The following is a 13550-nucleotide window of genomic DNA, read 5'->3' on the forward strand; positions in this document are numbered from 1 at the left end:
GCCCTAATAAGTAGGTATATACAAAAAAGTATGCAGGCTATTGTTATAATGCATTGTAAGCCACCCTGAGTCTACGGAGAAGGGCGGCATATAAATTGGACAAATAAATAAATAAATAAATAAATAATATTGTATATATTTTAATTGTTATAGATGAAGAAAAATAAGGGGGAGGAATGGTCTCCGGGGGGTGAGGGTGCACTGTAATATTTGGGGTTTTTTTCCTTTTTCCTTATTTTTTTGTATTTAGATGTATATTTATTTATTTTATTTTATTATCATATTTATATACCGCCCTACTCCCAGGGGACTCAGGGCGGTGAACAACCAAGATAAAAATACAAATAACATACAAAAGTTAAAAGCTATTAAAAATAGATTAAATAATTTGGGCTCAAAAACAAATTTAAAAACATCCAATTTATGTAAAACGTTTAAAACCCAATTTAAAAGGGAGAGTTAGGCCAGACCAGCCTGTATATGTATTATGTTTGTATTATTTGTATTTAAACAATAAAAATTAAATAAAAAAGTCTGTATGTATGTATGTATGTATGTATGTATGTATGTATGTATGTATATGCATGGGTGTGTATATACATATATACATTTATCATGTGCATGCACATACACATTTAAGCCCCTCCCGACTCCCATTTTTAAAAGATGGGGACAATAGAAAATGCTTTCAATCCACAGAAAAAATAACAGTCATTGGGCAGGGAATGGCTATCAAAAAGGCCACTCTCCCACATGCTGCTACTCTCCTGAAGGGTTACCAGAAAAAAGTCAAGGGAACAGAATTTCAGCAACCAATTCACATGATAAATCTTTTTCAAACTAGTTGCTGTGCCATCTTAAGTCTGACAAATGATACAGGCTGACAAATTACCAAAAAGCTGACCTTAAGTGATTTTAAACAGGATTAAGAAACCATGGTAGTAGCTACAGTAACGAAAATAAGAAAATGTGTCTGTGGATGCTTCAACTGACTCAAGTGGTTATCTGGAAATCTTTTTTTTTTTTTAACTGTGATCCACTGGGTGTTAGTTGACAGGGAAGAGGAAAAAGGGAAGACTTCACTGATCTGCCCCCTCTCCCATTCCAGATGGCAAACTTTTCAGATTTCTAATTGTTATAACATAAATTAAAGGCACCCCAGAGAGAAACCGTGTTTCTGTACCATTTCTCAATGGAAGACAGGACAATGTGCCAAAGTCTGGGCTAAATACATTTTATTAACTGGAATATATTTGCAGCCAGGAACTGGCCAGCCTGAAAATATCTACACTCATAAAATTTGTAGGACAGCTTTACTGTCAGGCATGCCTCCGTTCAAAACCCAAGAAAGAAAAAACCCCAACTCCATGTTTGTAGAGAAAGGTACTTTTACGGAGTTTGAACTGATAGCAACGAAAGAAAAAGCAAGATCTGAGGCTAAAAGCGCGAAAATTACATATTGAAAGCAGTGGTGAAATGTACAATTTGTTACTACCAGTTTTGTGGGAGTGGCTTGGTGATGGTGGGTAATGTGACTGGGTGGGCATGGCCAACTATTTTTTTTACTTTTAAAAGCATTTTTTCTACAACTTTTAAGAGCTCTTTAAGAGGTTGTAGAAAAAATGCTTTTAAAAGCCTCTGACGATCCCAGCTAAGCCGCATGATCATCAGAGGCTTTTTTTTTTACTTTTAACAGCATTTTTTCGGCCGAAGAGTTGTAGAAAAAATGCTTTTAAAAGTTAAAAAAAAAGGCTCTGATGATCGCGCAGCTCAGCTGGGCATGGGGTGGGGGCAGGAATTTTTGCTACCGGTTCTCTGAACCACCCGCCGCCATCGAACCGGGAGCATTTCACCCCGGATTGAAAGTATTCCCAAATCCTTCCCCCCCCAAAGGACCCTGGCTGAATGTCCAATCCCCAGCCCTCCATGGTGTCATGTGGGGTACATCTTCAGGTGGTTCCATCCCTCTGGTATACCAGAACATTTGACCTTGACTGGCTATAAACAATTCCATTCAGCTGTGTAGTAGATGATGAGAGCAAACCTCCCTTTTCCTCCCTTTTCGGTCACACAGCGAGACATCTCCACCAGCTTGCTTCCCCACCCAAATACCTATGTTTCCCCCACCCCCCACGCCCCATAGTATGGCAGCCGATAGCAAGCAAGTATCATAGAGGCTGACATTTACAATATTTATCACCATACTTCTGGATTTTTCTCCCACAAAATTAAATAACAGTACAGAGAATTAACAAAAACACTCTCAAATGATGGTACTTTTACAGCAAGGGTCCCCAGCCCCAGGCCGTGGACTGATATCCAGTGGGTGAGTGAGCAAAGCTTCATCTGCATATGCGCGGGATCTCGGTTGTGTGCCATACACTCCACCCCCAGTCCATGGAAGACATTTTTTTCTTCCGAAACCAGTCCCTGGAGCAGGGGTGAAATGCTACCGGTTTGGTTGAACTGGTAGTAATAGTGGTGGGTGGTTCAGAGAACCGGTAGTGATGGTGGTGCAAGGCTCTGCCCACCCGCCCAGTCGTTACTTCCTGGTTTTAACCAGGAAGTAACCTGTTTTTACCCTCTGCACATGTGCAGAGGGTCCACACGCATGCAGCGCGTACACTTCCGAACCGGTAGGGAAGGTAAGTAGATTTCACCCTGCCCTGGAGCCAGAGAGATTGGGGACTGCTGCTTTACAGCACTGCATTTGATAAACACACAAAAACATGTATGCTTAGCAAGAAAAAGTGCATTTAGCAAGGAAAACTCCAAGCTATTATATATAAACAGGATGCAAAGATCACACTCACTCATACTGGTGGTGTTACCTAGTTGGGTAATGAAATATCGGGAAGCAAACAACCAAGCTCAGCATGCACTGAGGAGGCCATGGTTCAACTCTGAGCTATAGATATTATCTTCTATTGAAAACTCAATTCCCAATGTTAGCTTTGCAAAGAACACATTAGTTTGCAGTGATTCCTGGATGATCTTAAAACATTTCTTCTGAAAATCAGTTGATTTGTTTCCTTCATGAGAAGCAGTCAATTTGACACTTTTCCTCTTGCTTTGTGGCTGATAGCGAATTACTGGGGTTTCCTAGTTCTTGTTTGGCGAATAAATGGAGAACTGCCAAGATGTCTGGATTGCTACAAATCCATTTGTAAATAGGAAAGGAAATATTACTTCATAAATTGAGGAGCAGATTGGGTAAAAGTCAAATTATAAGCCACAGCCTGAAACCAAGATTTTAACAGAAAGTAAGAATGAACTATAATAACAGCTCAAGTTTCTCCTTTAAAATGCTATTTATTTTTTAAAGCTCTCTTAATAAAGTGCCTGAGGTATATTTCCTCAGCTATTTGCAAAATACCATTTTGCAGCTAAGCACACTGTAAATTGTCCTATATCTACTTTCTTTTCAACGCTCCAATAAAGGCCTTTGCCTATTCTGCTTTTATTAGGATCACATAAATCAAAGTCTATTAAAGGCCAAGCTTGGTAACGTGAAAAAAAAAAACAAGTCAATGCAACAGGGAAATGTTGTTATGGTCACTGTTGTGCTGGCTGAAGTAAAGGAATTTTTTTTAAAAAAAATCCAAGGGCCAGGACACAACTATACATATTAGAAATGCACATATTCTAATATGCACAACTGTGCATGTTAGAAAGAATTAGAAATCCTTTGTGTGACTAATCACACTTGGCTAAATAAAGCTATTCTATTCTATTCTATTCTATTCTATTCTATTCTATTCTATTCTATTCTATTCTATTCTATTCTATTCTATTCTATTCTATTCTATTCCATTCCACTCCACTCCACTCCACTCCACTCCACTCCACTCCATTCCATTCATCTTAATTTAATGATATATATAGCAACTGTCTTTAACGGTTTATAAAGAGTTAAAAAGAAAGCCAATTAAGCAAATTTATTAAGGACTGTGGTACATTTTTTTTTCTCATTTTATTTCATATTATATTCTAATATGCCCAATTGTGCATCTTAGAAAGAATTAGAAATTCTTTGCATGTCTAAGAAGTAGATGCAGACAGACATAAAGATCCAAGAGAGGAATATGGGAGGCAAGTCAAAAAAAGCATAGCAACTAAAATACTGAAGCGGGCAAGAAACGATGGATAGAAAGGAAAGGGTTTCTCTCTTTTTTTGATGTCTTGATTTGCTTTTCTTTTTCTCTTTCTTTCCCTTCTTTTTTAGAATGGCGGCATGATTAGAAGTTAGGTAGAAATAAGAGAAGGGGGAAACATTTGTATATGCATACCTTTATATAATGGAATGAAAGTAATAATAAAATAATAAAAATAATAAAAGTAATAATAAAATAAAATAATAAAATAGTAAAATAAAATGAAAGTAATAATAAAATAATAATAAAAATGAAAGATGGTATTATTAAGTACTTTTAAAGTTTTTATTTCTTGAAATCATTGCATGTTTACAAGGATCAATTCTACTCCACTTTCATGAAAATTCAATAAGGCATTTCATTGTTTCATCTGAAAATGCATTGGCACCTCTGTGCAACTAAGCCTAAGAATTCAAGCCCCACAAGTTGGTGCTCCTTGATCAGCAATATATTTTAAGTGATTTAAAAACCCAATATATCACACAATCATACAGTACATGGATTCATATTTCCTGTTGTACAAAAAAAAGGGTGGAAAGCCTTAATTTTTGGTATTAGGTATGGGGAAACAAAGGCATTTTAAAAGGTCAGTTTCAACTCCTGCTTCTTCTTTTTTTAAATACAACTCCTGGATTTTTCATGATCCAATTCATGTAGTTTTCATGGTATCAATGTAGGAAATGGTTCGGTACTGCCTTTTTCTAGTTTGCTTTGTTTGTTTATTTTCAGTGTTCGATCTAGCCAAAGGTTTTTCTGATAGTCTTCCATCCAAGTAACAACAATATCAACCTTGACTAGATGCTGCCACATAGTGCACTTTGAAGACTCTTAAAAGCATAGTAACATGATGTTCAGAAATCTATCACACAGCTTGCATGGTTCTGAGACATCCCATTCAGGGGTGAAATCTAAAATTTGTTACTACCGGTTCTGTGGGCGTGGCTTGGTGGTGGTGGTAATGTAACTGGGTGGGCGTGGCCAACTTTTTATTTTTTTACTTTTAAAAACATTTTTTCTACAACCTCTTCGGCTGAAGAGGTTGCAGGGAAAAATGCTTTTAGAAGCCTCTGACGATCAGGCAATTCAGCTGGGATCTCCGGAGGCTTTTAAAGACATTTTTTTTCTACAGCCTCTTCGGCCAAAGAGGTTGTAGAAAAAATGCTTTTAAAAGTAAAAAAACCAGCCTCTAATGATCGCGTGGCTCAGATGGGCAGGGGGGGCGGGCGCAGGGATTTTTGCTACTGGTTCTCTGAACCACCCGCTGCCATCGCTACCGGATCAGGTGATCTGGTCCGAACTGGGAGCATTTCATCCCTGATTCCATTCCCTTTTATAACATGTCTAGTTCTAAGGACGAAACATTCTCCACAAAATCTTCTTCATCTCCATCATTCTTGGACAAATTTCATTCTTTCTAATTGGGCACATTGGAGTATACCCATCACATCATATTCCAGTTCCATCTATTTACTATCATTCATACACAGCTCTTTATAACTGCATTACTCACGGATCACTGAGAAATCACGCATGCATATGGAAAGCAACCTTTACTCTTATGGCTCTTCAACTCTGTCACCCTCCAATTTGTGTGTGGAGTATTCCCATCAAATCAAAGTATTGATTTCATCAGTGTTAAGAATGCGCAGAGAATAAATCTGTCACTTTTAATAATTAAATTTTACTTCATACATCACAGGAATTTTTAAAGATTAGGGTACAGCAACTATTCCCTCTGGGCTCACTCAAACAAATGAACAGCAAAGCTCAAAGATGGGTTTTGATAGTGGTCTCATGTTTTCCGCACAAGTCCCATTACATTTATTATTTTTTTTACAAAATTGTGACAGCCCAGATTGCTTGAGACTCTCCAATGGAAGGTGGTAGAGGTACTGGGAGAACCCCAATTCACACTCTGAGAACTCCCGTTTTAACCCATTTGCTTTGCGGGGCCTCTCAAAATAATTATAGCTAAAACACAGCTTACCAAAAAGGGTTGCAGTTTACTTTTCCATTTGAACATTGAAATATCCAATGTCTAGTCCTGGCAGCCAGTTCCTAATTCCTCAAAAAAAAAAAAAAAAAGGCAATGAACTACTTGTCAAGCCTTCTTTGTAAAGCTGATGCTGTTTCAGAAGATAATTGACTTCTCTTTGGGGAATTAGTAGGATGTTAGTTACCGTGATCTCAGACTCCTGACATTTCAAATTAATTCACTCTCTGAACTCTGGTTTTACAACTATGCTTGAACAACTTGCCTCTGTCAAATTTTCTGAACATCAGAAGACTCCAAAGTCAACAAAGAGCTGAAATATCCAGCTTTTGATTCAGGATCGTTGGTACCATTTTGAGAAAGATAATCTTCACTTGAGGTCTAATATTCCACAATTCTTGACAGACGAAGGATTTTTTTTTTTCTTTACAGGTCATGCTACATTTTCAGAAATGCAACCTGCAGGAAAATAAAATATAGCCCTCAAATTAGCATCTGCACAGTTAAGCTTCAACACATACACACTTATACAAGACACCCACCCACAAATGAACAGAACCATTCTCAATACGTTATGGTCAGATAAACAGTGCAGACAAATGTTCCAATGACTTACAAAGGGGAATGCACTCTGAAGAAATGGCATTTTGACTTTTTTATCTCTTCTGACTTCTTAGTATAGATTGAAATCATAAATTGCGCTGGATATAATGTGACATCTACTACTAACATCGAGCACATATAGAAATTTTCACTTTACACAACAAAGACTCAAAAAATGCTCTGTGCTGAGATAGTCAAATTGCTTCCAAAACTTAACGTGCCCTGAAGGATCTCACTGATAGAATCTAGGCATTTAATTCCATGTTCACCCATTTAGTAAATTAATACAATTCCTAAGATGAGTTACCTCAATTTATGAAATAAATCTAAACATTCCTTTGCAATAATTCAAAGACATTTGAATCACGAAGATAAAAATCATAGGATGAATACAAAAATAAAATCAGTAAAAGAGGGTAGCTTAGTGATTGCATGTCAGTGTAGTGTACTGGTTCCAATGGCACTTTTCATAAGCAGTGCAAAAACATTTTTGTTTGGCTCGCTTTGCAAGATAGGTTTCAATATGCACAAGAGTCATTTTTGATAGGATGCTTCTTATATTTCATCTGCATGTTCTGCTTCAGTACTAGCTGAAAATCTTTCAAATAGGGCAGGCAGTAGAAATCTGTATAAATAAATGTCAAAGCAAAGGTGAAATAATTTTATGCATCATTAAGAGATTAGGGAAAACTGAACGAAACCCCCTCCTTTCCCCAAGAAAAATAGATCTGGGACTACGTGAAGGTAGCAGGAAGAGCCTTGTAACATGGAGCCCGATCTTCCCCTCCCTATTTGTGATTTTTTTGGAACAGTGATGTTTTGCTTCTGAAGATAATTAAGGACACTGTGCTTCCCTGTGGCTCTGATATCAATATTATTTTATTTGCCATGTTAGAAAATTTCATGTTATCTTGGTTCTTATTAAGAGATTCCACATATCATGGAAAATAGCAAAGAAGGAAGCTAACTGAAGGCATCCTTTGCTCACAGTGAAAATGAAAGGCAAAAAATCCAAGTAGCTACAGATTTCAGTAATAAGGGAAGTGTTTTATTCTGATCTGACCCACTGCTCCATCTATCTCAGCATGCAGTTACATGCAGCTAGCTGAAAAACTGAAGATAATGGTCTTTCTCTGCCCTATCTGAAGATGCCTAAAATTGAGCAAAGATTTTCTTTTTTTAATGAGCTTACTTATCAATAGACATGCAAATGATATCCCTGTTTTTTTTTCTGTGAAATACAAGCAGGTTCCCCAAAATTCAAACACAGTGAAGGCGTTTGAAGCTGTTTTTAATCCAAGAAAATGCCCAAGATTTTTAAATATGCAATGCTTTTGCTACACCACTGAACATGAATCCTTCTGCTATATGATTTTTTTCCAGAATTCTAAATGTCTTTGCATTCGGTTTTTGTTCACTGCTCCATGCTACTATCTAGACCAGCTATTTGCTTGAATTAGCTGCACATTTGCTTCCTGTATTACAGCTCACAGAAGATCTTTGCTGATATTTCCCTGAATTATGATACCATACCTAACCTATATTTTTTATTTCCAAACTCAGAATGTTAGTTATCAAGCAAGACCTGTTTCATATTGTTTTATCAAGGGAAGGTTACTTTTCTCAGCTAACAATATATGGAATCTTCATATTAGCAATCAGATTAGAAATCATTATTAACCAGCATTTTTAAAATGCTTAGGAAGAAACCTACTTTCAACTGTAATGGCAACTTTCACCATGTAATAGCAATAGCACTTAGACTTATATACTACTTCATAGTGCTTTAAAGCCCTCTCTAAGCAGTTTACTGAGTCAGCATATTACCGGTCAGGATTGAACTCCTGGCAGCGGACAGTGAGTTAGCTTGCAATACTGCATTCTAACCACTCTGCCACCACAGGTCCTTTGGCAGATGCTATAGCTCAGTGATGGCTAACCTTTTCCAGACAGAGTGCCCAAAGCGCATGCACACATGTGCGAATGCGCGTGTGCGTGCCCAAACCCCCCAAATGCAATGTGTGTGTGGCCCCATGCATGCACTCCAGCCCCATGCATGTGCACACTACCCGCACACAGCCCACCCTCTGCGCATGCACACACGGCCCCCCAACATGCCCCGCCCCCATGTGTATACGCCCCGCACGCACGCGACCTGCCCCCTGCACTTGCGCAGCAGAGACCCAAAGACCACCTGGCTGACGGGAGGCATGCACGCATGCGCAATGGAGCTGAACTGGGGTGGCGGCTTGCGTGCCCACAGAGAGGGTGCTGTGTGCCACCTCTGGCACGCCTCATAAGGCCTCATCAGTTAGCCACACCCTCATCTCATGTATCCTCCCTGTAAAGGTACAATATTTGTTTTTCTTTCCTTTTCGTAGGTTTTCTCTTTAGCCAGGTTCTACCTACGTAAACCAAGATATTATGCAGCCCTAGTTCAGTGAAATCACAATTCACTAGTTTCTGGGCTTTTTTTTTCTTTTTCTGGCAGCCAGCAGAGCCTTTGCTGCCCATTGGGAGACTAAGATAGATCTATTTCAGCCTTATAAGGCCTCATCAGTTAGCCACACCCTCATCTCATGTATCCTCCCTGTAAAGGTACAATATTTGTTTTTCTTTCTTTTTCGTAGGTTTTATGTGTATTTCTCTTTAGCCAGGTTCTATCTACGTAAACCAAGATATTATGCAGCCCTAGTTCAGTGAAATCACAATTCATTAGTTTCTGGGCTTTTTTTTTTTTTTTTCTTCTGTCAGCCAGCAGACCCTTTGCATGTATATATGCATGTATGTATGCATGTATGTATGTATGTATGTATGTACGTACGTATATGTTTTCTGAGGTTTTCGTGGGTGTTTGTATGTAGGTCTTTGGTTATTCGGGTTTTCTCCCACGTAAAATTGGAAGTGTCTTGGCGACGTTTCGACGAAGTCTCATTCGTCATCATCAGGCTGGTGTTTTCGGCTTCGTGCTTCTAGGAGCAATGTGTGATCGCAGCTGTTTCTTCCTTTTAACTACTAGTTGGGGTGTGAATGATTGGGTGGGAGCTTGGCTGTGTTCTGATTGGGTGGAGGAGTGTTCTGATTGGTTGGGTGCTTCGCTGTGCTCTGAGTGGATGGCGGGTTGACTGTGCTCTGATTGGCTGGGGGTGTGTTCTGTTTGGGTGGGGGCTTGGTTGTGCTCAGGTTAGTCTGAGTTGCAGAGGGATTTGAGCTGGTGAGCTGTGTTGCTGTTGTTTGGCTTCGTTTGCCATGAAGATGTGGCACGACCAGGAATGCGAACCCATTGCTCCTAGAAGCACGAAGCCGAAAACACCAGCCTGAAGATGACGAATGAGACTTCGTCGAAACGTCGCCAAGACACTTGCAATTTTACACGGGAGAAAACCCGAATAACCAAAGACCTACCTACATACATACATACATACATACATACATACATATGAGTGATGGCTAACCCTTTTGCCATCGCGTGCCAGGAGAGCGGGGGAGGGGGGTGTTGCACAGGTTCATGTGACCCCCCTCCCCCCACTCCTGGCACATGATGGCCCGGTAGGCCCATTTTTCTTTCTCACCTGGCTCCAAGGGCTCTCTAAGAGTCTGGGGAGGGCGAAAACGGAAGTTGTCAAACAGGGCATTTTTGGCCTCCGGAGGACCTCCGTGGGGGGGGGAGGCTGTTTTCACCCTCCCCAGACTCCTAGAGAGGCCCTGAAGCCAGGTGAGAAAGAAAAACGGGCCTTCCCCAATCTCCCCAGGCCCTCCGGAGGCAGGAAACAGCCTTTTTCCCTACGTCTGGTGGGCTGAAGCTGAGCTCGCGTGCCCACTGATATGGCTACACGTGCCACCTGTGGCACACGTGCCATAGGTTCGCCATCATGGCTATATGGGGTCCGAAGCTTTATCATTATACTTTTCATTTCCCACTTTTCCAAGTGAGAACTCAACAGAGTTCTCCTACAAAATATTGAAAGATTACAAATAAAACCTGTCTTCTGAAGTATCTTTGAATTTTGTGCCCTCTTAGTTCTGCCAAATATTATGTGTTTTCTTGTGCTTTGGCTAAGAGAAAAGGTAAATATATGCAACCATCTCCTGAGGGTTTCCTTTCACTTAAAAGGCAGCCTTGGACATCCACAACCAAATGAACTTAATGTGAACAGCTTTTTAATTTTTAATCCAAACCAGATCTGCCCTGACAATACTTTCTGCTCCCAGTTGCAACTTCCCATGTTTGCATTTTCTGATATAATGGGAACAAAATACCCTATTAGAATTACATCGTAAATCTCCAGCTGAATTTCCAGCTTGGTCATAGTATCCAATAAACTGACATCTAAATCAGAAACTTCCCAACTCATATTCTTTAGAACTCTGATTAATTGGTCCCTTGGTAAAGTATTGGGCTTAGAAACTCCAAACGAATTTCACATAATTGCTTTAGGAACATGGCAAGAAATTGTACCTATGAAATTTTCTCCTTGGGTGTTCCAATCAGTCTTATAGAGCACCTTTTCAACAAATTCAAGAATAATACTCTTTTCAAGTTCACAAGCTGCGCAACTTTGATTTAAGCTGCCTATTTTACTAACACTAGGGTTCCATACTAATTAACATTTTCTAATCTTGATTAACATTAACATGATTTGAACTAAAAACTTAAAAAAGGTCCCCAAAGGACTTTCTTAACTCTAGTTTCCTAGTCATATTGCATATGTTAATTACTGCAAAGATCTACAAGTCGCAGCTACTGAAGTTCCTATGTTAAATTATCCAAATGACAGTAAACAAACAGAAGAGTGTGCCTCAGAGCTTGTTAATGTGTGAGAAAATTAATTCTGCTATCTTTAATTTTTCTGGCACCCTTTGTTTAGGCTGCTCTGTTTATTTGGTCATTCAAAAGTTTGGCTGCAGAATTCTAGTAATCTTCACATTTTGGAGTTCTTCTTATAAACAATAAGAACAATAAGTAATATCAGAATTTAAAACCACTTTATATCTGTTACTTCTTGACTTTTAAAATATGACAGTGGGTATCCATGGGGAGGAGAGTGTCATCATGTATGTCATGTTTCATTATGTAGATGATGTATCTTGCATTCTGTATATCATTAGTATTATGACATGACTGATGAATATTCATAATGGCATCATTGGGGCTTCCAAAGGATGCCAGTGATTATGACTGTACCTTCTATTGTAAAGATAGTTTAACATTGTTATATATATATATCTTGTTATTTGACTTTACTCCAGGGTAAAGTGGCACATAACTGCTTTAAACAAATAACATTACTAGAAAACACCGTGAAATGGGAAAAATAGGTAAAAATGTAGAGATTATTTATGAACTCCATTAGTAGAAAAGGAAATTTAAATTGGTATAAAACGGGGAAGGTGGGGGAAAAGTGAGTTAAAAAGCCATTGAGATGACCTTGTAGTAACTATGCAGAAATAGTTATAAAAACAAAAACATGCTTTAGGCTCAAGTAATAAGGGAAACCTTTAGAAAGAAACACAGCCTGGAAAATGGTCATGCTTTCAAGATTATATATTTATTTATAGCATGTATCAATAAAGTACCATTCCAAACTTCTACCTTTCTTTCTACCTTGGCCTACCTTGGCTAATAGCAAAGTAGAAAATAAAAGTTCAGTTCCAGATGATTTAAAAGAGAGAATGGGCACCCGACTACACCTTTCAAGCCTTAGAAGGCAGTAAGATGTAAAGAGGGGCTCAACACAGAAATATTAATTTTGTTTGATATTTCTTAACAATCCTGTTGCAACATTTATTTGCTAAGCCCTGAACAGGATAGCATAAAATCACGAATATTGCTAACATCGAGTCTTTTCTCTTTTAAGAAACCATTAAACTTCTGCTATTTTAAGTCTAATCAATAGACGTTCTAAAAGGATGTTCTCTGGCACAAACAAACCTCCAAGTGGCCTCAATGACTCTCAGAAAGAGGGCTAACAACCAGATTCCCCACCATGCAGTCAGAACTGAAGAAGCTTCTTGGATGAGAAGTGAAATGTCTTCAAGGAAAAACAAATAAAGTCCAGTTGCTTCTTGGAAAAAAAAAAAAAAAAAGCACCTTTAGGACAACCATGACCTGGATGATTGAGAAGCTCCACAGACATTCTAAAAGAAGCTAAAATGTGGAATTCATTGAAGCCCATGGAACTTGCGCTTGGTAGCAATATTATTTTTTTAAACAGGATTTAGCTATTTGAGGAATGGAGGACATAATTAGAATCTGATGCTGGCATTACATTTATAAGCCCTCGGAAAAAGTAAGTATCTAAATTATGCCCAAACGCTCCCTTAATTCTCAAGTATATCAGTGTAGGATTTAAGAAGGGGATGTTCATTATATGCAACTCATCTTTATTGTATTGAGTCTGCTGCTTTCATGCTTAATTTATATTATCCCAGATCAGAAAGATGACGTTTTTTTTCTTGCAAAAAGAGATAGGGAGAAATTTCTTTCCATCTTCCATCTGCATGAAGGAATGGAATTCTGTGTCTAGTTTGGAGGAGGAGATGGGGTCTGCCTGAAGTTTTGTCCACTGATGTCATGGTGGCTGTATGTATGATGGAAGTCCAACATTTTTGCTGAATTGGGTCATCAGTTCTGATGTGCATGAATTAAGTCTCCAAAAACTTTATAGCAACAATTCAGGGATATGTAAACAGTTTTATACAGTTAGACTTGGATTATTTTATCATGTTTGCATACCATCAATATGTTTTGAAACAAGATGAATATCTGTATCTGTAGTACAAATTTAGGCAATCAGAAA

The 13550-nt window shown here is 38.6% G+C and overlaps 1 protein-coding gene across 1 annotated transcript in view; it reads right to left on the bottom strand.

Moving 5' to 3' along the window:
- Positions 1–5815: 5815 nt before the first annotated feature.
- UBE3D (ubiquitin protein ligase E3D) overlaps positions 5816–13550 on the bottom strand; it is a 58860-nt gene continuing 51125 nt past the window's right edge. Inside the window, exon 10 of the mRNA XM_034431836.3 lies at positions 5816–6606. Within this exon, the coding sequence (XP_034287727.2) occupies positions 6586–6606 (21 nt within the window). The 3' untranslated portion in view covers positions 5816–6585. The remainder of the gene's footprint in view (positions 6607–13550) is intronic.

The sequence above is a fragment of the Pantherophis guttatus genome, chromosome 1 (assembly GCF_059756535.1).
Source record: "Pantherophis guttatus breed Tessera chromosome 1, ASM5975653v1, whole genome shotgun sequence".
Taxonomy (NCBI): Eukaryota; Metazoa; Chordata; class Lepidosauria; order Squamata; family Colubridae; genus Pantherophis; species Pantherophis guttatus.